Raw genomic sequence first — 27797 nt, 5'->3', positions numbered from 1 at the left:
AGTTTCTAGATCATTAAAGTGGAAACTATCAGTGGCTAATATTCGAGGAAGATCAATTTCACAAAGAATCAAGAAGTGATCTGTTCATTGTTGGGATTTTCTAAATTTTCTGATAATAATTAAATGATTGATGATTCACTTGGGGATTGAGAAAATACGAGTATATATATATATCAATATGAAGTACATGATTATACACATTATTATCTAAGAGAGAGTAGGGTTGTGTTTGTTCGTGTGTTCGTTTGTTCGCATCAATACATGTCAACTTTTGGATTGCATACCGGAAAAACGGGAATGATTTAGATCTCCAAATTTTGCACATAGATTCTAAAAATATCTCGTTATCAATAAACAAGATACACATGAAAATCATTTGACCAGGTACATGAGATCCTGTTATTTTGAATAATATCATCCTGTTGTTATTCTATCGTGTATCATATTGATGTAACAAATTCCTTTATCATATTGAAAATGAAAATTTCAGACAAGATAAAATAGCTGTGCTGGTATAATAGCCATTGTTCTGGTTTCCTGGTAAGCATATTATAAAATTATTTACAACCTCTCATTTTAATGTTAAATCAGGAAAATCCAAACACATCAAAATGTCGATAATGTTTGTTACTGTAAAGTTGATGAAAGGATTTTAAACAAAAGCTAAATCCTACTCAATGACACTGGTAGATTCGGATTCATGATTATGCATGTGCTTCACAGTTGATAGCCCGCAACGCTGATTCAAACAATGCGTAATCATTGCCCGATCGGGTCAATAACATGTGATTGGACAGGCTATTGAATCTCGACCGACAATTAGTTATATTGGGCTTGTGAGCTTGTCACCAGGGACCTGGGTATGGGACTTATGATTGAATAATTAAGTACCCTATCCGTACAGGTATCATTCGATTAGTGTAGACCGTATCTACAAGTAAAAACACCGCCATCTGTGCTATTATCAGCATATCAGCAATCCACCGCTGAATTAGACTACGCTTCGATTTCACCCATTTATTGAGCGCATAAGGCAATCAGTTGTAAGGCTTCAAAGCTAACAGGATATTTTCAACTTTTTCCTCGTCTTCTTCTAAACACTTTCATTCACGAAATCTCATGAGATTTGGAACCGTATTTATAAATGATCTGAAAACCTTCATGAATCATTGTCAATATTTCTTAGCAGAAACTTTACTCTTCCTCACACATAGCTCACTGTTAAGAGTTCGAATGAAGAATTTAGACTTTCGAAAAAATAATGTTATATTCTTCTCACAAAAATTTCACCAATTCTTTTGAAAAACACTCTGATAAGCTGATGCGATCTAAATGATGCGATCTAGTGGGGATGTCTTCAGCTCCATGAGAAATACGATTTTACGAAAATAGATGATACATTATATGATAGAAGTACTGATACACACTGTGATTGATAATATGTCTCCACTCATTTCTCTAATACCAAATCCCCAAGCTATTACTGTTTCCAATATCGTAGTTTGTAGAGAGTATAGTATTACTCTCTTAATTTGGTAGAGAGTTAGTGGGAAGTATATCGTGAGTACCTTTTCTAAAGAATGGAAATTGATATGTTCAAACACAGAATAAGGAAACCATTAAAAAGTGTTCTTTACTCCATGGTTCAAAGCTCTGCCAATTTATGTAGATACAAAACAATTTAACTAACAGTTATTCAAAGTTTAAATTTTCCCATGTTGTCAATAATTAACCAGTTTATATTTTGTAAAATTATTTAAAACTTTGTGGCATTACAATATGAATAAAGTACTCAATAAATCAATCATCAATCAATCAATCAATCAATCATCAATATGACCACAAAATTTCAACTTAAAATCAGTGTAAATATAGCATGAAAACATTGTATCTTTTAAATTTAGAGCTACTTGTAGCTTGAAATAGAAATACAAATCTCAGCACCCTTTTTTGAATTATTTTATCACAACATGTTTCAACATTCATGCCATTTTCAAGTGATTCGAAGTCAATAAATAAATACTGCTAGGAGATTCTTATTTTTGATCATGTTAGTGTATTCATATGATATTATCAACCAGGACTGTACATTTTGGATATAAATTTGCATGATTCTATCAAAAATGGGGTTATGTGATAAAATAAATCAAAAAACGGTACTGAGATTTGTGTTTCTATGTTTTCTATTTACATGAAAACATTACTTGATTACTGATGGATTTGAGGAAAATGGTGCAGTTAAACTCAAGAATCTTCAGTTATGAACGATCTGTGGGTTTGGAAGTGGCCCATCCACATTGGATATTTCAACACACTTCAAAAAGTTGCTCGACTCAACAGCAATTATTGTTCAAGTTCTACAGTTATTCCTAACAGGAAAATTCCACAGAGTTCAAGTGAGGAAAAGTGAGCTGATACAGACAAGAATCTCGGGAAGTTCTTGGACTCAATCATATTTGAAGTTCATTAGTTATTGTTAAGCGAAGAATTGGAAGGGATTCAGGAGAAAGTGAGCTTGATTACATGGCTGATACAGACGAGATTGTCAGAATGCTGTGTTAACTCAGGAGATTATGAATGGTGGTATGAGTAGTCCTTGTCTACTCTCTGTAAGTGAAGTTTGTTGATCACTATTTGTTGGGAAGTTTCATGAGATGTTCTGGTGAATCAGTGGGGATGTTGAACGTGTTGAGAGTCAAAGTACGCACAATTTTGGAGCACTTTCCTGTCTGGCTTCTCTTGGTAATTTGAGAGTCTCGTCATGAGCTCTTATCTACAAAGTTCCTCGAGTATAATCGTGACCATCTTAGACTGTGGTACCAAAATATTCCAGATATCCGAGAAGCAATCATGCACTCAATTATTTTCAACTAGCAGGTAACTCGTGCTCTGCGAGTCTATTTTAAAACTGAAAACTTTACGTAATAAAATTTTAAAGAATTGAAAATAGACCTATAACCATCCTCAGTTAATTAAGAATCTATATGCAAAATTTCAAGTTAATCAGTCCAGTAGTATAGACGTGATGATGCGTCAAACATAAAATTTCCCTATCATTATATTTCCCTAAGTGTATAAGCCAGTTCTTTACTTTATTATAGTATAGATTATACAACGTGATCAATGCATTGTAAGCAGGAGACACAATGATATTGAAAAAATAGATAATAAATAAACACAATTAAAAACAATTATAAACAAAATTAAGTAAATTCAAATTCAAAATTCAATTCAAAATTCAAATTCAAATTCTTTATTCAAAAAAAAAAAAAAACAAAATTATACAATCAAATGCATTCCAAAAATCAATACAATATTGTTTCCTAATTTCTAATATGTTTCCCTATAGGCTACCCTGTGTGGGGACACTTGATATATATAATAAAATATTTATATACAAATTTAAATATTATATCATGAAGAACATAATAATTGAATATGGTATTATATTGAAATAATCAATATGTCAATATTTATAATCATTCTTGCACACATTCATACGCACACACATTCACACATGCGCACAAACACACACACACACACACACACACACACACACACACACACCCACACACACACACACACACACACACACACACCCACACACACACACACACACTTACACAACTTAAAACTATGTACGGAGTGGTTGCTGTTTTTTTTCATATTTAGTTCAATTTTATTCATAGTTAACGTTTCGTTTTTTTTCAAAGTGCTGATGTATTATACCATAAATGAATGCGTTTTGAAGAAAGATACAGTGATTGAAATTTGATACTGTCTTACTGTTTACGCATACCGGACGGGATTTGTGAGTTCAATGATCTTTGATTGTTGCAGTGTTCATGTCGTGTAATGTGTAAATTATACTAAATTTAGACCTATATTAATTTAGTAAAAAATCATTCGGGTTGTCTAGTTGTAAAATGAATTTCTTGATTTCTTTTCTAAATAACTGACGTGACGTTATTTTCCTTGTTGTTACTGGAAGTGAATTGAATATTTTTATAGCTATGTATTTGAAGTGTCGTCTGGAATGTTCTAATCTTGGTTTTGGGAGGTTAATGTCCTGTGAATTCCTGAGGTTTATTCTTTCTCTCATCTGTTGAATATCGAAATTATTTTCAGCTAAATCCAGCAATGCTTTGAATAGAAAAGAATGTCTCACTGATAATATTGACAGTTCTCTGAAGAGCATCATTGAACTATATTGTTTAGGTTTATTACAAATTATTTTTAATATATGTTTCTGACCAGTAATCACAGGTTTAATATGAACATTGTATGCACTCCCATAGCATATTATTCCATAATTTATTCTAGAACCAATAATTGCATGGTATAATTGTAACAATACTTCTTTTGGACATAACTGTCTGAGGTAATAGAACTTCCTTATGTATACAAATAACTCATTTTTTATCTTCTGTACATGATCTGACCAAGTGAGCCTACTATCCAATATGAGGCCCAGATATTTAACTGTACGTGCTTGTTTTATAGTTTCACAGTTACACAATATATTTTCACCTGTTGCGCACAATCTAATTATGGAAGTAAATACTAGTTAACTCCTGATCCGTGTTTTGAAGATTAAATTGTATTATATTAGATTTGTCTGTGTTGATAGTTAATTTATTTTCGCAAAACCACCACCTAAGTGCTTAAGATCCATTCTAATTTATTTTAAGTTCTTGATTTGTTTTGGCCGAATAAAATATAACTGTATCGTCTGCAAAAGATGTATCTTTCCCTGTAAGTCACCATCCGTCAAATCGTTAAAAAGACCAGGAATAAAGTACTTGATAACACTGATCCTTGAGGAATACCTATGGTAATGTCCCCGGGTTCACTCAACGTATCGTTAATTCTGACCCTTTGACTCCTATTAGATAGGTAGCATCTTAACCAATCATTGGCAATTCCTCTTACTCCTGATAAATCAAGTTTTTTTAGAAGCATGTTTTCATCATTGCATCATATGCTTTAGATATATCAAGAACAGAGCTGCACACTTATTATTAACACTAAAACTGTCATTTATTTTTGAAATGAGATTTTTAATTGCCGCTTCTGTACTTCTTCCTTCACGGAAACCATATTGGTTATCACTAAAAAAGTTATTATTTTTATAAAAGTTTTCAAGTCTAATCTTGAATATTTTTTCTAAAATCTTGGAAAAAACCGGTAAAAGTGAAATTGGGCGGAACTGATCTATGTTTTTACAATTTGGCTTTTTAGGAATAGGTATAACTACGCTGTGTTTGAACATGCTTGGGAATTTTCCTTTGGCAATACTTAGGTTAATTAGATCGGTTAATTTGTTCAAATAATTCATGTAAGTTTTTTTAATCATGCTTGTGCTTATCCCATCTACACCTGGCGAAGATTTATTTTTCAATTTTCTTATTGTACTTGCTACTTCCTCCGGATTTGTAGGGTGGAGAAAAATTGAATTTGTTGGAGAATTGTATGGAAACCTTATTTTTGATATTCTAGCAGACTCTTCCCTGGTTTGCAATGTGGTTTGTTCTAATTCATCATTCATTTTATTCACAACATTTAGAAAATAAGAATTAAACGAATTAGAAATTTTATTACTATCATGTATGCTATTTCCCTGCTCATCAACAATCAGTTTTAGTGGTTCTTTATTTTTTTTCAATCCTATTAACGCGTCAATCGTTTTCCACGTCTTTCTAATGTTTCCCTGGCTTTCTCTAACAGTTTTGAATAATAATATTGTTTTCTTTCTCTCAGTTCATTACGTAAGTTATTTTTGAATGTATTGTATATTTGTTTTAAGTCGTCATTATTAGGTTGTTTGATAACATTCTTGTATAACTCATTTCTTAAGTTATTTGCTTGATCAGATAACTATTTATCCATGGCGACCTATATTTCTGTGTCAAGTTATTTTCTAAAAGAAGATTTTCTTGTGAATCTTTGATAGCGCTTTTAAAATGTCAATGAAATTTTCCCATCCCTCATCAACTGATACTGCTGGTATTTCTCTATCCCAATCAATCGATGATAAAATATTATTCAACTTCCGGTAATTGATTAGGCATATTTTTTTATAATTTGTATCTGCTTCTTCGTTGGATCTCTTCAATCCTTCAACTTTAAGTATGATTGTACTGTGATCAGTTATATCTAAATGTAGTATTTCTGGAATTAGATTAATTTTATTCAGTTTTGTTCTATTTTTGCCGGATTTTAAGTAAAGATGATCTATTAAAGAGTTGGAAAATCGGGACCTATGAGTGTAATCAGTATTGAGTGATTCAAATCCAAAACTATTCATTAAATATTTGTAATCGTCAATAATTCTGGTGTTCTGAAAAGATCTATATTTATATCTCCCGTGAAAAAGAAAGGGACCTCATTGTTTTCGTTAATATTAAATATTTCTTTTAAGTACAAGGTTAATTCGTTAAGAAATATTTTGGGTGAGTTTGATTGCAACCTGTAAGCAGCCACAACTGAAATTCAAAATTATTATATGAACAAGATATATGTACACAGTGCGCTGAAATAAAAACTATTGTCTTTGTTTTGAACGTTATCTCACTGCTTATATAAACCAAAGTTCCTCCTGCTCTGTAGTTATGATTGAAATTACCATGTACGGAATAGCCCTCTATATGATATAAGTCTATTTCATTCTCTAGTATCCATATTTCTGTCAAGACTATTATTAGCGGGTTGTTTTCTAATTTCCTCATTTGCACTAAGAATAAATCGAAATTACTTCGCAGACTGCGTATATTTTGATGAATAATTAGTGTTTCTCTGCTACTTATCTCTGATGACATTTTATTTACGGTACTGACACTGTTATTTTCTTGGTTACCTGGCTGCTTAGATGCACTTATCACGGTCAACTTTTTCACTTGTTCACTGTTCTTGAGTTCAATAACTGGTGTTCCGTCTTCTTTCCTAGCTAGAATCTTCCCTTCCTTGATCCATAGGTATTTGATGTCGCCTCTTTTGAAGATCTCTCTCGCCATGGTGAAAATCCTTCTTCGCGTAGGTGCTAGACTTTCATTCACATAGACTGGATGGTCCGTTGTTTCTCCCATCTGCTTTGTAGAAAACTGCCTCGTAACTTTCCTTTTATTCAATATTACTTGTTTGTCTGTTCTACGAACGAACTTGACAACGATTGGTTCTGTTGTCGATTGGAAATGTCGATTGCATCTGCTTTTATTTTGTGTCCTAATGCTTCGCTCATTCTACAAATGATTTCTGTTACATCTTCATCCTGTTTTTTGGGTATACCATTTATTTCCAGCATGTTCGATCTTGAGTATTGTTCCATATCCTCGACGCGTTCCTTCAGTTCTGCATTTTCTTTCTAAAATTAAGTAAATAAAGTAAAGTGTAGTATTTTTATAAGGTAAATAAAGTGAAGTATATTTTTTTACACAATTTATTAACACAATGATATTGTCATTTAAATGTTATTGAAAAATATATGTTAATAAATAAAGACAATGAAATAGCAATTTATAAACAAATTAAGTAAATAAAGTAAAGTGTAGTATTTTTATAAAGTAAATAAAGACAAGTATAGTATTTTTTTACACAATTTATAAACTCAATATTATTTTTTTCACTTTTTGTGTAGTTGAGAAGTTGATATTGTGGTAATTATTCATGTTGAATGAAAAAGACTAAGAAATTTTAAAAAACCACTGATTTATTGATAATTAGAAAGACCGGTTTCTGTTATTACACCATTGTCAATCTCTTAATTTCAATAAATCTACTTATTTCAATAAATCAGTGGTTTTTCGACAATTTCTTAGTCTTTTCCATTCAAACTCAATTATATTGAAATAATACAATGATATTGAAAAATGAAATCTAAAACTGAATTTCGCCTTCAGTATATTGAATCTTTCCCTGCTGATTTACCAGCCTCTTCTTATCTTAAAATTAAAATCGTAAATACATAGGATGATCAATCCATTATTTACTTTTCTGACATCATATTGCATATTGAACTGACTCCAGAAAACAGAATTCATTTGAAAACTCAAAGGTAAAGGATAATATTTGAATTAAGCAGTCGTTATTATTCTCAGACTTCTGCATGACTACGAAATGAGAACATCGCAGGAGGAGAACATTTATTGAAAAATAATGTAAAAACATAATTGAAAAATGATTCCAAGAACTCCATGATCACCTCTTACTGTATGTATGAATCCGAATTGAATTCAAGAGAAGCTCATTGTGTCTTGGAAATATGCTGATGGAATTCTCATCTCAGACTAATCAAAGCCCTTTTACCCAGTCACAAATAACCATTTTTCTCGCCTTACTTCTACCCTTTTAGAGAGTCTCTTCACCTTCCATCCTTTTCGCTTTATAGTCTTCTCAACTATAATAATTTTACCGAGAATGAATTCTACATTTCAAAGTAGCCGTTTTTTGCGATTGTGAGTCTCTTTCTAATTTTTAACGGGAAAGAATGCTTTTCCTTATCACAAAGTTCTCATTATATGGATTCGAAGTGAAGCAACAAACGACTCAACAGAGAAATGTTATCAAGAATTTATGAAAGATTTTCATAAATGATTTTCATTCTCATAACTACAAGTTTTCCTTGTTCTCTTCCAACAAATTTCAAATTTCTACCTCGTTTCCTTTTTTCACAACTCCATTCTTCCAAGTCGTCATTATTTCTCAGTAGCACTTTATTTTCAATCTAATTGTTTCTCTTCTGTTCTGCCTCAGTTTATCTGCAAACTTGGATGGTATATTCATTGTTTTTTTTAATCCGATTTGAAATATGGTACAGTCTCTCCTACTATAAATTAATAGTCACTTGAGAATAAGCATTTAACAGCGGTGACCTATGTGAATATAAATGTGAGAACTATTGATTAATTTAGGATTGTGATTAACAACTTCTTGAACATTACTTTGAAAGCTACTGATGTGATACTTTCACTAAGAAATGAAACTCTGTTGCATATCCATACTTTTCCACTAATGAAATAGAACTTGAATTTGGAAACACTTCGTCACTAGCAATAGTAAGTTCATTCATAATTCAGAAGTGTTTTTAAAATTCAAGAAAAAAACTTCAGTGCAGCAAATCATCACATGCTAAGAGCTGGTTGACTATGTAACAGGTCCCACAATATAGTATACACTAGGTAAGCACTAGGGTGAACCACATGTTTCCGTAAATTTCCTTGCGACAGTGATTGACATACTCTGAAGTCCAGGCACCAACTAGATACTCTGTCTATTGATGATGCTCTAGATCTTGGAGGATAATGGGCCATATGAATAAAGTTGAGCATTTACTTATACTTCTAGAATATGGAGCATTTGCTTCATTTTCTATGAATAAACATTCTATGAATAAACCTTTTGCTCATGCTCATCGAAAAAAAACTAGTTTTTCTCAAAAGTAAAAGCTTATGCTAGAAATTGTATGAATAAACTAGAGCATTTGCTCAACTTTTGAAGCAAATGCTTCAAAAAAGGTGAGTCTAGTCTTGAGCAGCTTTTCACCTTTTGCTCATAGTAAAATGGCTCAACTAATTCGTGTCAGTAAGAGGAAACTATACCATATACGATCACAATCAATAATTGAGAACTATAAAACTCTTTTTAGATTCAACCATGATATTATTATATCACCATTATTCCTACAAAAGATACCTATGCGATATAAAGATAGCCATCACAGAATAGGAAATAGGCATTTAAGAAGATGAGAGTGTTGGCGATTATAAGAAGGTTATTGAGATTATAAGATTATGCTGAAGATTATTATAGAGATGACATGTTTACACGCTATTATTTAAAAATTCAGAACTCAACTAACCTGAAACTCAATTCATGGATAGAGAACAGAGCAGACGACCAAACACAAGCGGTGTCTATACTTGCATATTTAGCGCTTACGTGAGTAGCACATTCTAACCTTTCACTATAAAAACAAAGTAAGGCCACAAAGGCAAATCAGCTGATGAAGAATCTTTAAAATACGTGAGAATTTGCTCCAGAGTTCAGGAGCATGAAGTAAGAGTATAAGGAGAAGCTTATTCATATAAAAATGAGCAAATTTCTCAAAAAAGAAGCTTATGCTTCTACCTAATGCTCATGAGCAAAACCTTATGTATGAAGCATAATGCTCATGCTCATTAGCATATACTCTATTTCTATTCATATGGCCCATTAAGTAGCTCACAATTTTCATATAAAAAATTTGAATACTATCTAACGTGACAAGAAAAAATGTTTGACCTGGTACCTGCACAAATATATTTATGGAGTGCCCATAAATATTTAAGCCTGGATATATATTTTATTCCGTCCGTGCAGAGTTGAGTACCAGTATAAGAGTCTACTCTTCCTCTATCTCGTCAAAAGCTTGTTCAGAGCTCAATACCGAACTACTCAAATTCATACGTTAGAGCATTTTTACCTTTGTGCTTGAATTCTCTAGAGAGATGGGACTCTCTGAAAAGAGATGATCTCATTTTCTTGTTACAAGGTCAATGCGATGGGACATGCGTATTGCATAGAGTCTGAAAGATGAGGGAATCTGAGAATGAGATCATCTGAAAATGAGCTTATAATATCTCTTACAGTGGATTCAGCAGATGGACTTTCGTTAAAACTTATTCAATCCCAGCGTTACCAAAGTCACCCTAAAAAAGCAGTGGGAGAATGAGTGGGACTTTCAACAGGTTGTTTTATTTAGTTGAAAAATCAAACAAATCCTTGAAGAACTGGTCTGCACTTCCAGTGATAATTTGAGATTGAATAAAAATAGAAATGTATGTTCGCTTTTAAAAATTATTCAGTCACAACATGTTTCGGCTACATGATGCCATTGTTCAGTTAATTAATCATTAAAAGCTTACATTAACTTTGATGCTAATAATCTACTTGATGATGGCATCATATAGCCGAAACAATTTGAAACTAAATCACTTAAAAAAGGGTACTTAGATTCCTATTTCTATTTTTATCCCTAAAGGAAAAAAGACAATTATTTGAGTTATATGAAAATTGAGGATGGAATCGTCCAACAATAATATAAATTTTCTTTGATTGTCCACTAGATTTTTTCAAATTTCTCCATTCCAATGCTTGAAAAACATTTGTTATTGATATCATGTATCTACACTTCTATTTGGGAAAGTCCTAGGCCATTCCTTCCTTTATTTTAAAATTATAATGATTCCAGTAAGATACAACTAGAAGACTCAACCTATTTCGGACTATGTGTAACCTTATCTAAATTTGGGAGAGGAATAGCATAAGGTTATTAATTTTCCTCTCATTATCATTTTGATGATGTAATTATTGTATGAATCAATAAAAAAATAAAGAATACAATTGACAATAGTGAAGAGAGATGTATTAGTGGTAATTTAAGAGAATTATCATATTTGGCCTCAACAAACCAATGTTTTATTCCAATTCTACCATATGGTAACGCTGAGACAAACCACTGCTATTGGCAGCAATCTATAGACTGAATGACAATATTAATTGTCAATATGGCGATATAAATTGCCAGTATTGAATTTGAATGATTTTAATACAATTGTATGCCTGGATTTACCCTAAATTAAACATTATTCAAGCTGATGGGGAGGAATATGATATTATAATGGGGAGTAACTTGAGATTGTAATTCATTGCTATTAGCCTGAGTATCTTCTTCCTCGATTCAAGGTGCCTCCTCCAATGCGGAGGTTGGTTATCATCATAGTAATTTATACCTAATTCGCAACTGCTCTAGAAAGGTCAAGTGTTGTGCAATTAAATGCACCTCTCAAGTTACTTAACCTGAAGCGTTCTTCTGCGTCCCACCGATAATTTACCAGCAAATTCGACTCAGATTAGCAAAATCTTGTAAACTGAGATCATCTTTGCATGTGCCCAAGGTATGTCAATTACCGTATCTTGATGACTTGCAGTATTTCAAGCTATTTACTCCTCCTTTCAAAGACTTCAATATTTGTAATATTCTCTGTCCATGATTTACAGAATTTTTCCTGATAAGTCCTCATTTCAAGTGCCTGCAGTTGACTTTAGCATCCCTCATCAAATGTCCAAGTTTTCAACTCATACAGAATATTTGTATTATAGTATCGATATTGCTCTATTAAGTTAATTCAACTGAATTTCCATCAATATCCAGGAGTGATCCGTGGTCTAGTGGATAGAGTGCTTGCGTAGCAGCATAGAGATCCCGGGTCCAAACCCCCTCTCATTACCAAAAGTTTTTTAACGAGATCACTTCCGTGTTATCGGATGGGCACGTTAAACTGTCGATCCCGGCTGAAGTATGACAGTCGTAAGGCCCACTGACGTCTTAAATTATAAATTGAGGCAGTGGGACCTTCCCGCAAGGGACTCCCTACCAACAAAAGCCATACGAATTTACTTTTTTTCCATCGATATGTTATTGAATAGCATGAAGACATCTCCACCAGTGATAGAGAATGCTATTGTATGTTATTTTGATATGTTATTTTGATAACACTTTAATTGAGTGTACTGGCGACTGCATGTTAGAAGAGCCGACCCCAAATAATGAGTGAGGAGAAGAATAAATAACACTCTTAATAGAAAGTGAAAACTTTATTCTAGACTTGTGCAACCTTTAAAATATTGATAATTTTGCTTTCCTCATTGTATGAACTCTGATTTACTATTAATGCAGTTATAATCCAAGAATTTTCTGATACAGAATATCGTATTTTTTTCCGATGATAATGCCATAATAAATACCAGGCTTGAACGTTGGTTACGAGAATAATTATGGTCAATATTAGTTGTATCAATTGCATTGCTATTATATAGCAATATTCCATTGACGCACATTACAATGTGAACTAGTTTATACATTGTCACACATAATAAAGTGCTATTGAGCAAACTTTCCAATGAAATTACAGAGTATGAACTGTAGAATTATTAACCAATAAAAGATCAAATGCAATTTGAAATGACCATAGTATACAATTGTTGTGTAGTTTCTATAATATTGTTCTGTATGATGAAAGAACAATTGACCTACAGCTTTTAAGTTGGTTCCGAACCACAAAAAAGTGATTTTCGAACTCATAAATGATGTCTGTCACTCCTGTGTTTAGTGTGTGCAGGATATAGCAATTAGGCGCTCCTTATTAGCGCCTCTTATTGCGCCCCAATTAAGCCAAGTTTCCTCCGCCCCGACTAAAGAGTTACAGCATCTTTCCTAGTCAGATAAAACTATAGAAGGCCTATTATGTTGATTGCTTAAACACTGTTTCACGATTCAACTTCATTGTTATATTGTAATTTTCTTCAAAGGATATACTAGTTTGTTCTCTTTGAGAATTTCAGAGAAATGTAACTATAGCGGAGAAAGGCAGAACTAACTCAAGACTCGCGTGTGACATTCTCAAGCTGCTTGATTCCTATTGGTAACGAGCTGTGAAGGTGAAATGGCGACTAATCCACTCATTGACCAATGAGACAGCTTCTTGGTTTTGGAGATATGAGCTAGTAATTCAGCCAGTCCTACATCCATTTTGTGTTATTACCATGAGAAAAACGATTCAGTTAAAAGAATGCGAAAGTTTAAAAGGCTGTTTATTCTATGTACGACTGAAATAGGTAAGTTTGAAATTCGATACACAGGATAGAATGACAAGGTCCTGGCTGAACGAATAAGGAGGGTGGAGTGGGTCTATCAGCTGGTACCAAGATCAAAAAGAAAGTTATACAAAACTTATTTGGTCCAATACACTTGTAATATTTCCACGTGTGTTAAATTCAGAGGTCAAGATCAAAGGTAAAGCTCAAAGGTCAAGGTCAAGGTCAATGTCAAGGTCAAATCGAGATCAAGGTCGATGTCAAAGTAAAGGTTAATGTTAATGTCAAGGTCAGAGTCAAGATCAAAAAGAAAGTTATACAAAACTTATTTGGTCCAATACACTTGTAATATTTCCACGTGTGTTGAATAAAGGTGTGATCTATTTATCTTTCGCTTCTTTCCTCTCCACCTCTTTTCCTTTTTTCTCTTTCTTGATTCCTCATCTTTGTATATTATTTTGTAGAATGAAATTGATCTAGACAGGTTTATTGTCATCGCAGTTTAGACGGTCTTTGTGGCTGATTATCGGATGGAACAGAATAGGAGACGCACAAAAGAAATCTATGAATGAATATTCCGGAACGGAGACACTTAGCAATGAAGAAATGCATCTAGCAGAAGATTAGTGCATCCAGTCTTGGAAGAAGTCCTGAGCTGCGGAAAGGCGTCTGCTCTTAACACCACCCTATCGATAGCTGATAAATGCTCTCTCTCACTCACCCTCTCTCCCTCTCCGTCACACCGTCTTCGCAACTATCCTACCAATCATCCCCCCTAGTCCCCCTTAATCTCCCCCTCATCCATCCCAACTCTTCGATTTCTCTCGCAGATAAAAACTTCCGTCTCCCATGTCTCAATCCCTGCTATTTTTTACTGAGGCTGATAATCAACATTATATCAATGCAGAATAAATGCTGGAAGATCGATTCAGATCATGAGTGGCAATACAGAATAAAATCAAACATTAGAAACAGGAAAATCTGGTGTGGTACACTCACACAACTTTCCTTGCTCATTGAACTGTAAGCCCCATTCTTGAACGAGAATAATTAAGGGGAATAACATAATGACGATTGGCGGCAACATATTTGAAACTACGATCAGACTTCTGTATTTATGTGTATAATATATATAATTGTTTTCAGAGTACTTTTTCCTTTGTGTAAATTGTGGAATTCGATGATTTTTTTTAAAGTCGTCAAAACAGCTGTTCTACAGATGAAATATCTCGACTATGTGTTCTTTTTATAAACTGCTCTACCTACCTACCTCATGCACGAGAAGGAGGTTACAAAGTCCATTTCTCAAGGATTGGGTGGATTCCCATTAGTTTCCCAAGAAGAAGACTCATGCCAGTTGATAGAGCTGATAAATAACTATACAGGGTTTAAATTTGAAAAAAAATCGGTCGATCAAGTCATTTTTTAGAAAATTTTGAAAAACATGGTTTTTTAGTCAATTTTCTCAAGAATATTACGGAGCTTCTGCAATTTTCTCAGAAATGAGACTCATGTCAGTTGATAGAGCTTATGAATAGCTCTATAAATGTTATGAATTTGAAGAAAATCGTTGGAGTCGTTTTCAAAAAACGGTGAAAAAAACATGGTTTTTTGGTAATCATCCGCCATTTTTCTCAAGAATATTACGGAGCTCCTGCAATTTCCCCAGAAATGAGACTCATGTCAGTTGATAGGGCTTATAAATAGCTATCCATGGTATAAATTTGAAGAAAATTGTTACAGCCGTTTTCGAGAAAATCTTAAAAACATGTATTTTTAGTAACTATCCGCCATTTTTTCCGCCATCTTGAATTCAATTTCATTGAATATCTTATTGTTGGATCCTCATGGAATAAGGACCTTAAGTTAAAAATTTCAAATCAGGAATGGAGTTATCGTGTTCACAGTCATACACACAGACCAACACCTAAAAGTCATGTTTTTGAACTCAGGGGACCTTGAAACGTATAGAAAACTTGAAATTAGAGTACCTTGATTTTCTTGGAAAGCAATACTTCCCTTACCTATGGTAATAGGGCAAGGAAAGTGAAAAATCTGTGAGGTAGGCCTATTATTTATCAGGATTGGGCACTATATCCTTAATTAATACATTTTTTATCGTTATCACCATCACGGGCTTTAGTCATTCAGACGTCATTTAGACGTGCTAACTGTCATTCAATAGAATTTTCATCGAATATGAATGATTATCATAATTATTGACTCAGAACTCCCCTTACGAAAGCAGAAGAAGATTGTTCGACGTTCGATTCAGTTCATTGATAAAAATGAGATAACAATTGATATGCTTGATTTGTGGCTCTATCAATAAATAAATAACTGAATGAGAGAGTGAAAGAAATGATTCACAAACATCTGTGAATGTTCATACTTCATAATTGTGAGACTTTTGCAAAAACCTCGCTATATTGTGTCTATTGACAAGTAGGTAGCTTCGGGACAAAAATTAGCAGTTTTATATGTACATATTGTAGAGGCTCTCTTGATTTTTGGAAAAAAGGTAGGCCTAAGTCATGCTAATTGAGTCGTAAAATGGGAATAAACAGTCTAAATTAGCAGTTTAATATGTACAGATTGTAGGGGTTCTGATTTTTGGAAAAAAGGTGGGAATAAGTCATTTTGATTGAGTGGAAAAATTAAAATAAGTAGTCTACTCGTGAATAACATTACTCAAGCATATCAATACTTTACTCTCCTAATTACATCTATTCATGTTCAAATAGATCTGGTTCATTATAACAAATGGATTTATATTAAAAAAATTCCATGTGATTTATAAGGAAGTAACTAGATTTGTAATCAGGATACCTACTGAACCAGTACTGAAATTATATCTTTTTGTGTAGTTGAGAAGTTGATATTGTGGTAATTATTCATATTGAATGAGAAAGACCAAGAAATTGTCAAAAAACCACTGATTTATTGATAATTAGAAAGACCGGTTTCAGCTATTACACCATTGTCAATCTCTGATAAGTTTATCAGCAATTTCTTAGTCTTTTTCATTCAAAATTATATCTTTTTGCGCTGGAGTTTCTTTCTAGTTTTTAATAATTCTCTACCAATTTTATTCTATTGTATGGAGCTGTTGTTAGATGATTTTGAAAAGGTTCACTTTGACATTAAATGGAGAGAATCTGGAATATTATGACCCGATTCTGCTCAAAAACAGAGAAATGTTATATGAATACTGAATACTTTGATTTTGAATAGGAGTATGGAAATACTGAAGAAACTGTATTCTGCTTAAGAATACGAACGTGTCACGCTATCTTATTCTTAATGAGTTCATTAATCTTGCCTTATTCTCGAGACACTGAATGAATCAGCTCGTAAGTAGATGAATAAACGCGTAGAATAGCGGCAGCAACCTAATTCAAACAAGATCTGCAAGTAATGTAGCGTTCAGAATGAATATAGAATTCCAGTGAAATTCAGGCTTCACACATTCAACAGTGACAAGATATGGATGACTTGCTCCTTTGATACGTCGCAGGATAATTTTTGCTTATAAATTATGCGTGACACTCATTCCGATTTCAAGATTCACAGTATCTCAAATCAACGCTACGAAGCATACGAATAATTGACGAAAACGAATTTTATGGTATTGTTTCTGGATGAAACAATGTAGAACTACGTATTTTTCTTGAAAAATGAATTGCAAATTATTACAGTTTCAATACTAGTAGTTCTGTGAACAGTAGACCTCATGCAGTTATAAATCACAGTCTCTTCTAATATTGTCAATCAGAGTAAATTTTGTCCTGTCCTGTCGTGTCGGCGAGATATCAGTGTATAAACGACTAATTGATGTTTGGGTTGTTGTATCGACAATGCTAATAATTTGATGTGCTATATGCTACTATCATCAAAAGCTTACCAAGTTGAAAGCAGAGAGAAGTCGGAAGAAAATACTATTCTACGTTAAGTTATCAATTGCATGCCTCACTGCATGCAATTAATATTCGACACAACAGCTGTTTTCTCACTAAGTTACATTGACATATTGAATAGCATGCGTCATTGCATGCAATTTATAATCCACTTGACAGCTGATTTATGATGAATGATTCTATAGTCTGATTTTTACTCCAATATTGGCGTATGAAGGAGGCTCCTTTTCCTTTTATATTATCCTTGAAATGCAAAATTTCCAAAAACCTTGTATACACGCGGACACGCAATTTAAAAAAGAACATACCTGTCAATTTTCATGAAAATCTATTACCGCGTTTCGCCGTAAATGTGTAACATATAGAAATAAAGAGAAATGCAAAACCGTCGACTCGAATCTTAGACCTCACTTCGCTCGGTCTGGCCACTCAGGAGTGTATGATATTATTCTTCAATTGAGATTGTATCTATTCATTTATTCAAATATTATTTCCAACCTCATTTTGTTTGTTTGTTATCAAATTCATCATTCAGATGAGAATTTCTAGAATCTTTTGAACTCAATTTAGCACAAATTTGACCAGAAAACTAAAGGTTTTCTGCCACATTTCTATTTTCCACACTAGCTTATGCTAAATATCAAAGATCATCATTATCTCATCTTTATAATCATCATCATAATCATCATCATCATCATCTTAATTCTCACCTTCTGTGATTAAAATTTCAGATTATTAATGGCTAAATAATCCTACCTTATTATTCATGAACAAATTTGATGAATAAGTTCAAGAAATGTGCAAAGTTGATGTAGGCCTACAGTAAGAATTCTGGAAATACAACCAAAATAACATTTTACACCTCATTGAAAGAATCTCGACTTGAAGAAACGGGAGTGAGAGATTAAAGAAACTTAAATATTATAATAAAGAAGTTTGACTTTCTCATATTTACTTTCAGAGTATTTCCTAAGTATTCGCCTTATCTTCATTATTTAGGCTTTCACAATGGGAACATCGGAACTGCACAATACCTCATTATAATTTAGTATTAAGAGAGTATTAGCTACAACTTTCTTATGGCAAATAGTAAGAAGCCTTTATAAGATAAAAGCCAGTCAATAATAAATCTTCTGGTCTCTCCCCTGGCAACGGCTATTGACTACTTTGGAGTGTCAGCATTGACTGAACGATAATCATCGACGTTATTAATGTAGGATACTGACAGAATAAGTGAAAACATCACAGCTTCTGTGTTCGGCTTATTGCCTATCTTACGCCGCGGATGAATGTTTAAACCTCTTTGAAAAAGAATAGTGATCAGTTCACTCTTATTTCTCTCTCATTATTGGTTTCCATAAATAACTCCCAAGATACTCTCACAACTTCTTAATCTTCTTACAACATCATCTAAGAATCTATTTTTATCATAAAATCTTTTCAGATTCTACATCTAAGAATCTATTTTTATCGTACCATTTTTTCGGTTTTACATTTAGCACAAGTAATATCTGTAGCTTGGTGCAAGAACTACCTATGTCAAAATATCAACTTTCTCACAAATCAGCTTGAAAGTTCACCTTGTATTTTCGAACTACGGCATTTCGATACGGAAATGCAAGTGCTAGAAGTGCAGAAGTCGACATTGGTAGTTCTGGCACGAAGTATGAATGACAATCTAAACACATATGTCTTCATTGGTAGTTTTCGCACTCTGAGAGTGGAATAAGTGGATTAGTTAATAAGTGGAATAAATCATGACATTGGTAGTATAAATGTTATAACTTTTTATTGCTTTGAGATAGGACATTGGCACTTCTGGAACTAGAAATAATCGATATTAGTTATGTATTAGTGTATTAAACTCATTTTTGAAAAAAAATTGACATTTGTATTTTTTGCACCAAGCCACAGATATAGCAGCAGCTGTATACCGTCGATAATAATCAATCAAGAAATAGCTTCATTCACAATTCTTTTTTACAATATCATAAGATTTCCACAGTCATTGAATGTAGTATGATATCACACACCTTTTCCCATCACAAAAATGTGACTTCATAGAAAGTTGTAAAATAGTCGTGAGATAACACAGCAAACAAGTTTCAAGTTTCAAGTTTCAAGTTTTATTGTTTTCATCAGCACTACAACAAAACACAAAACATCTCATCACATACCTATAGCTAGCAATTTAAAGATACTACTTCTAAAAGGTTAATTTTACACTATATTATAATGTATCAATAATAGGCTCACATGCCAAACATGAAACTTACAGTTCGTGTCAAAGTTGGCCCTCTTCTGATCATGTATTTGATTTGTGTATTATGAGATTTTAATAAATAAATAAATGTTGATTTGTGAGATAGTTTCAGATTGGAAAAATGAACTATGAGATCATTCACACATTTCCGATGTTGATAAAGCTTTGGCACAAACTGAAACTTTCATGTTTGTTGTGTTATCTCAAAAGGACGACTATTTTCAATTTCGTCTGGAGTATGAAGCCACATTTTTGTGATGGAAACAAGTGTGTAGTATCATTCTCGTGATGAAAACAAGAGACATATTGTGAAGTTGTCTCTGAGGAATACAAAATTTGTTGTTTATGCTGGTAGCGTTATGGTCAACATTGACTTGGAAATTTTTGAACGCATCAGTTTGTAGCAGAACTGCAGGTCAAGTCATTAAGTAAATTTGGCCAGAGGCTGTGTTAATAAGAGGGAGCAATCACTTTACCAGCCCTCTGCCCTCTGTACTGTCAATAGAACAATGTGGATTCAGCAGACTGTCGGAAAGTGATAGGCAAGGCAACCACAGGTCGATACAATTTACAATCACTGTAACTTGGTTCATTCACTTCTCTATCATCTATGTAATTGCGAATCTATCATTTGAATTCTGATGTAGACGATCGCAATCAAAAGATCTCTATCAATGAATGTATCTCCAGAGAATGCAATAATTTGATTGAATATTGATTTTTCAGATGTTATGATACGGTAACACAAGAATAATTTTCTGCATCTACCATTCTAATTCCATTATTATTTATAGAAACTCAAAACTTTTTTGACTTCATTTTTGAGTTCCCAATAGGAATAAATATCACTATATCTCCCCAAATACTGTTTATAAACACATTTCACGTTTCTTAAGGCTTTATATACCTTTTCCCAGTGCCTGATCTCTATCAAAATTTGAGACAATTTCAAATATTTGGTAATGTCTATATCTAATCGCATCCATCATTGTTCCAATATGTGATTGATATTCAATCTAGGATATCAAATTGATTCAAATATTGATGATATTGTATTATTGTTTAGTATCATCATAGAGAAACAATAGCGTGAGTAGATATCCCATTCTGTAGGGCGTTTATGTCGTAACTTTTACTGTTATCTCAAGCCGATTACTGACGATTATTTTAGATTTTTAATGTTTTGTTGGGGTGAGAATGTATGAACGGCACAATATGAGAGACTACCAGCCTCACATAGCTTCACGGGAAAGAACTACGTGGACTATCGGCTTGAGATAACAGTAAAAGTTGCGACATAAACGCCCTATATAATGGGATATCTACTTCTGCTATTGTTTCTCTATGGTATCATTCTGATTTAGTGTGTTATGATAACAGATTTAGGAGTACATACAAAAACCAGGTCACAGGCTAAGCAATGAGTAACCAACATCATAGCTGTAGCTAGAACTTTTGATATGTTATCTAATTCCTGAATATTTAGGCAGATATTATTGTAAGAGTTGATACTCTACAAATTTCCTGGGTGATACTACCCACATTTGGCTCTGACATTTTGGAAAAATTATAGCCTTGATCCTAGTCTCATTCGAACATGAAAAATAATAATACTCTACTAATTAAGTGCTCATAGAATAACCAAGTACTTGAACAGTGTAAGTTGAAAAAGATCCATTACAGCATATGATGGAATGGAGTATGTCTAATTCTTGAAACAATATTTGAAATATAAATATTTTTTGAATGTACTGTCTTTTTTATTCATAATGTATTCAGGGCTAATTAATTTCTTATTTGTGAAATAACATCATAGTACTCTTTTTGTGGATTTTTTAATATGAAATAATAAATTGAAAACATTGAATGAAAAAGACTAAGAAATTGTCAAAGAACCACTGATTTATTGGTAATTGGAAAGACCGGTTTCGTTTATTACACCATTGTCAATTTCTGATAAACAATAATATGAATAATTACCACAATATCAACTTCTCAACTACACAAAAAGTGAAATTGAAAACACATTGGGTCCTGTATTATGTTTAGATCAAATGTCTAATCATGAAAAAAACTAACACGATGACTATTTTTATCACCTAATATTGAATTCTTAAACAATGCCAACAATCTTTTCACATATCTGAAAGAATTTTCCAACTTTCAACTTCCTAAATTTCTGGAGTAAGTGAATCACCTAATCTTAGCCTTATTCATCATCTAATATTGTATTCTTAAACAATGCCAACAATCTTTTCACTTATCTGAAAGAATTTTCCAACTTTCAACTTCCTAAATTTCTGGAGTAAATAAATCACCTAATCATAGCCTAATTTATCACCTAATATTGCATTCTTAAACAATGCCAACAATCTTTTCACCTATCTGAAAGAATTTTCCAACTCCCTAACTTCCTGGAGTGAACGTTAACATTATAATGTGTACCTCGAATTGAGATTGAAGGCGGATGTAATGGATAGGAACAGTTGATGTGAGACATTGTTGTAAGTGAATGGTTGAACAGGCACCAACATTGTGGCTACTTGTTCAAGTTCTAAAACTCTAATCTGTTTAGTGGAGCTCTACTTGAAGGGAATATAGTGAGGTTCACTTTCAACTGTCAGCTTTCCCCACAGATGTAAGATCAACGCTTCAATTCATTCAATGCTGACAATTTATGGTGAATCTCAACGTACCTGCTAGACTTCTATAGTTTGTATACTCTGTCAGTGCTTCTTATAGATAAGACTAATGCTTCTAATACTCAGACAATGCTGTCAATTTAAAGTGGAACTCTACATAGTTCATTGGCTTGTATAGTTAGTAGTTATCTGTTGGAGTTTGATGGCTACCAACTACCAAGCATCAAGAATCTCTCCACCAATCATCAACTTAGAATTGAATTGGAAGGAAAAAAGTTGTGGACAAGAATCGATTGTCTAATTAAAAGGCAGACCGCGTATTCAGGGTGAGATGCCGCTCAATGCCCCAACTTCTAAGTGGCGCAAGTATTCGGTGGGCGATTTTTTGCAGAAAAATGCTTGATTCGAGTACGTGACCAATTCCCTAGCAACCAAAAAAGTTCTCAGCAAGTGATGAACCAAGGGACTACTAATCGGAGGTACTGGCAAAGTTGGAGAACGGAAGTATATTAAAAATCGATTCCCTTGTAGAAGATGGACTTTGTAACCTCATGAACATATTCACACCGCATTTTCATTGCTCATTTATAAGTTTTGTTGTGAAATCCACTCCTAACTTTCAGAATTGGATGAATGGAAAGCATTGGTGTCATTCATAGGGATTGTTGACAGATTAAAATGAATCTCACTCTAAAGATCTCCAATCCAAGCTATTCAGATAACTACGACACCTATCTGATCCAAACTACAGAGGGTAGAAATGTCGTTATACAATTTTAGTTGATAGGTGATATTGAGAACTGCTATTCATAGATGTTGGAGAATCAATTATGAATGAATTAGAAATGTTATACAATTTTAGTTGGTAGCTGATATTGAGAACTGCTATTCATAGATGTTGTAGAATTAATTATGAATGAATTAGAAATGTCGTTATACAATTTTAGTTGGTAGGAGAATTTCTATTCATAAATGTTGAAGAATTAATTTGTGGGATTATAAGATGCGTACAGACTTGAGCGTCACAAACACGCGCATTCCATCAGCTGATTCCATCCGCATATTATTATATATGTTCCTTACTTTTTCTGTACAAATACAGAAGATATAATAAGCAAAGCATCAGCTGACGAAAAGTGGAATGGGTGTGTTCGTGAAGATCAAGTCTGTACGCAGCTGTAAGTTTCATAGACCATAGATCACAGATTGGTAATTTTATTGATTGAGAACTATAGATTATAGCACAATTTTATGAGAAACAACACTTTCAATAATTTTTCATCTCCTTCAACAATCTCACAAGGAAAGATGTTTTCTGTATAAGTAAGCCTACTTTGGTATGTGAACTTCAGAATAAATCACATGAGTGTCAAAACACTCCTCATTATCGTATAACACATCACACTACACATTTAGTGGGTTTACAGCATTTTATTGGGATTTTCGTTCAAAAATAATTATACATTCAGTAGCCTTGAACAGTTTTCTTGTTAATTTGGTTGTTCGATACCAATATTCTTATAGAATTTCCGAGATAATCAGGTGGTATACCGAATAACTGAAGCAGCTTCAAAAATCATCTATCAAATGCTTCATACTAATTATATATTCATTGAGCTCGTGACTTTACATTAGACAGAGAATAGGCTAATTCAGAATCTCGTAAAACTTCCTCTTCTTCAACATTTCAAGAGACTGTACTGAAATCAAAAAGATTGTTAGACTGGTCTATTTCCACCAGATTATGACTGCTATGAGAAAGTTTTCTGTGATTCCTGGTCTAGCAGCTCTTTTGTCAGTCAGAAGTTATTGTCTATTTACAAAAACTCCACCTTCAGCTATCATAGACTAGTTGAATCTTAAATGAATAATTTTGTTTCATCTCATCTTTATCGAAGCATGTAATTTCGTTTTCAAAGTATAATCACCAATCACTCTATAATGAATAATCAAATCTTTTCGAGTTGATAGAACGTGTACTAGATTGGAGAAAGTATAATGGATTAACAATGCACTCTATTATATTTGAAAATCGTTCAAAATCTTCACAAAATACAATTGGAAATTCCCAAAATAAGTTTTTTCCACAATATTTGAAAGAGTTATCGATTCCCATTTCATTTGTTTAGATATAGAATCATCTTCCTATAAATTCAGAATCTTCAAAAACTCAGATTGAAGATATCGAATCTTGTTATAGATTTCTACTTGAGAGTTATTGTGCGTATTTTCCTTATTTGAATAGGAATCTGGAAAAGATTATTGTTTCTCAACCGTAAGAAGCAGACTTATGTGAATGATAAACTTCGAGTTTCTTATAACATTTGAAGAAGCCAGCTCAAAGTATCTATATTTCCGTGGTTTGGGAGTCAAGAGTACTTTCTTTACATCTGGCCTGGGAAACAAATTTGGGATGATTTTAATTGGCAAACTTTCTCCTATCAGAGGAAGCGCAATAAATGAGCGCTATCTGTTATTCAAATAGGACAGAGTTCGCTTCCGTCTCATACCTCAACACTTTGTAACATCCTTTACTTTTGTGAAGTAAGAGAAAGTTCTCTTCAAAATAATGTACAAAGACGGTGAGTCCCAACTTTTCTACCAAATGTCACTTTGGACAATGAATGAATTCACTGAGTTCAGGGTGATTTATTCCATCAGATCATGTTCCTTAATATTGGTTCAGTTAGAATATTCGTGTTAGATTATTGGATCCCTTGATATACTTCACCTCAACGAGATGTTCCATTAGTTCAGTTAGACTATTGGTTCGATATTTTAAAGGTGGAATTGAATACAATACAAAACTAAGGCTCATCTCTACCTCGACTCGAATCGTACGACTCCAGTCGAGGATACTCCAGTCTCTCGACCTTACGACTTTTCTGCTTATTGTCACCACTTCAGTTACATGCTACTCTATTTTCTAACCATACTTTATCAAAAATATAAGATCTAATTCGTCACTAATTTGCATGTAACAAATTTTATAATAATTATTATGAATAATTATGAAAATTATAAAATAAACATATAAATAAACATAGTCGTACGTAACTCGTACTATTGTCTTATCTAAAATGATAAAACATCATTTTCATGAAACATTACCTCACTTTCATTAAAATGCACGGTACTATGCAACTGAAGTCGAGGCTCGACCAACATGTCGAGTCGACGCTCGACTCAGTCTCACAGTCGTGAAGTCGCGGAGACTAGAGTCGACTGGTCTGAGTGTCACCATTTGAAAACACATGCAGCGTCGAAAAGAGACTAGAGTCGCAGTCTCTTCTCGACTTGAGTCACGTAAGTGTGAGTTGAGCCTTGGACTATTGGTTCGATATTTTACAGACGGAATTGAATACAATACAAAACTAAAAGTATTCTTTCAGGGGAAGGGAGGTTCAAGCACATCCAAACCTTTCTATGTCGTGAAGTCAATAATCCAATAAAATATACCTCTCAATAATAATTTATAAAATAGAATTATAGTACCCTTTGAAATAATAAAATAATAGAATAAGAATAAAAATTATAACTACTATTATTTGAAATTTATTTTTATAACCTGACGATGGTGTGATCACCGAAACTAGTAGTTTTAATTTGTATTCTCATTCTATAATTATCATATTAATTTCAAAGGGTACTATAATAATTCTATTTCATAAATACAAGAAAGTAGCCCTGAATTCATACATTTTAAGGAGATATGGAACCTCTCAATGAATAAAAAACTCTGTATCATATCTAATGAAGATGAGTTGTTCAATGATATTATTCATGGAATTAACCTGTATCGTTTTCCCTTCTTGTGTAGTTGAGAAGTTGATATTGTGGTAATTATTCATATTGAATAAAAATACTAAGAAATTGTCAAAAACCACAGATTTATTGATTGATCGGTTTCGGTTGTTACACCATTGTCAATCTCTGATAAACTCTGTATCGTTTTCACTGCATTATTTCATTATCCTATATTGTACTGTATCGATTCTATTCATTCTTTATTGTATAGATTCATTATGTCGGTTTCGGTTATTACACCATTGTCAATCTCTGATAAACTCTCTATCGTTTTCACTGCATTATTTCATCATCCTATATTGTACTGTATCGATTCTATTCATTCTTTATTGTATAGATTCATTATGTATTGTGAATCCTGTATTTTTTTCGAGAATCAGTTCAGAAATGATATTGAAGAATGAAAGGGTGAAAAGTATGTGACCTTGAGATGGTGCTTTCAAATGAGCTGACCTGCCATATTACGTCATCGTGTTGTGTGACATTCGGTCGCGTTGCTGCCCCAACACACACACGTACGTACAACCAGTGTGAGATCAACGTTACTCAACGTAAAACTTGTGACAAAGCTTGCTGTGAAAAGAGAGAGAGAGAGAGATCTGATGCAGATTGACGGAATAGAAAGCAGCCGCGCTGAATTATGAATCAGTTTTCTACTCACCCCGACTGAAGATGGCTGCTGATTTGAGGCGGAAGACGTCGCTCCATAATTCAAACTCGAATGATAAGTGCTCAAAATCTTCTTTTGGGCTGAATGGTGTGCCCTGAACGCAGATACGCTTAGCTTCATACCGCCTGCAACACAAAAAACAAAGTCAATCTGCCAATCACAATCAATTTGCCGATTACATTCGATTCGGCAACCAGAATCAATTTGAAAATAACAATCGATTCGGTAATTTCAATCGATTTGCCAATCATTTTAAATGACACATAACCTAGTTACATTTGGACCGTGTATAAATTAGAATTGGAACCGTTTAGGGCGTAAGCCTGTGGTACGTTACTGGAATTTGTGTAATTCTGAATGATTAAATAACAAATCATAATCGAATCGGGAATCAAAATAAATGATTAAATAAACAAATCATAATCGAATCGGGAATCAAAATAAATAATTAAATAAACAAATCATAATCGAATCGGGAATCAAAATTAAATAAATCAAAATAATCTAATCAATTCGCCAATAAATCAACTCCCCCATTGGTAATCGATTATTATTTATTTGTACAAAATCACCTATCATTGAAATTCAATTGATAGAGGAAAACAGGCGAACCCTTTAAATTCGAGTCAAGATAAGGTAATGACAGAAAAATGAAAATCAATAATTATATTCAAGTGGTCATATCTCCTGAAAGGGAGAGAATTTTGCTAATCCGTTTGCAGATTCCAGTTCAGCGCATCAAGGAGCATAAGCAGGCAGAATTGGTAAAGATTTTATTTCTCGCGAAAAATGATGTACTGACTAATTCGCGTTTTTCAATATATTCAAGTGGTCATATCTCCTGAACGGGAGAGAATTTTGTTAATACG

The 27797-nt window shown here is 33.2% G+C and overlaps 1 protein-coding gene across 3 annotated transcripts in view; it reads right to left on the bottom strand.

The window, feature by feature from the left end:
* LOC111055791 overlaps window positions 1-27797 on the bottom strand; it is a 356789-nt gene that overhangs the window by 253590 nt on the left and 75402 nt on the right. For all 3 annotated transcript variants that reach the window (XM_039442387.1, XM_039442389.1, XM_039442388.1), the window contains exon 2: window positions 26920-27053. In XM_039442387.1, the coding sequence (XP_039298321.1) occupies window positions 26920-27048 (129 nt within the window). In that variant the 5' untranslated portion in view covers window positions 27049-27053. The remainder of the gene's footprint in view (window positions 1-26919; window positions 27054-27797) is intronic.

Source organism: Nilaparvata lugens, chromosome X (genome assembly GCF_014356525.2).
Source record: "Nilaparvata lugens isolate BPH chromosome X, ASM1435652v1, whole genome shotgun sequence".
Classification (NCBI taxonomy): domain Eukaryota; kingdom Metazoa; phylum Arthropoda; class Insecta; order Hemiptera; family Delphacidae; genus Nilaparvata; species Nilaparvata lugens.
The sequence above is the reverse complement of the archived record's forward strand: the minus strand, read 5'-3'. Positions and strand labels throughout refer to the sequence as shown.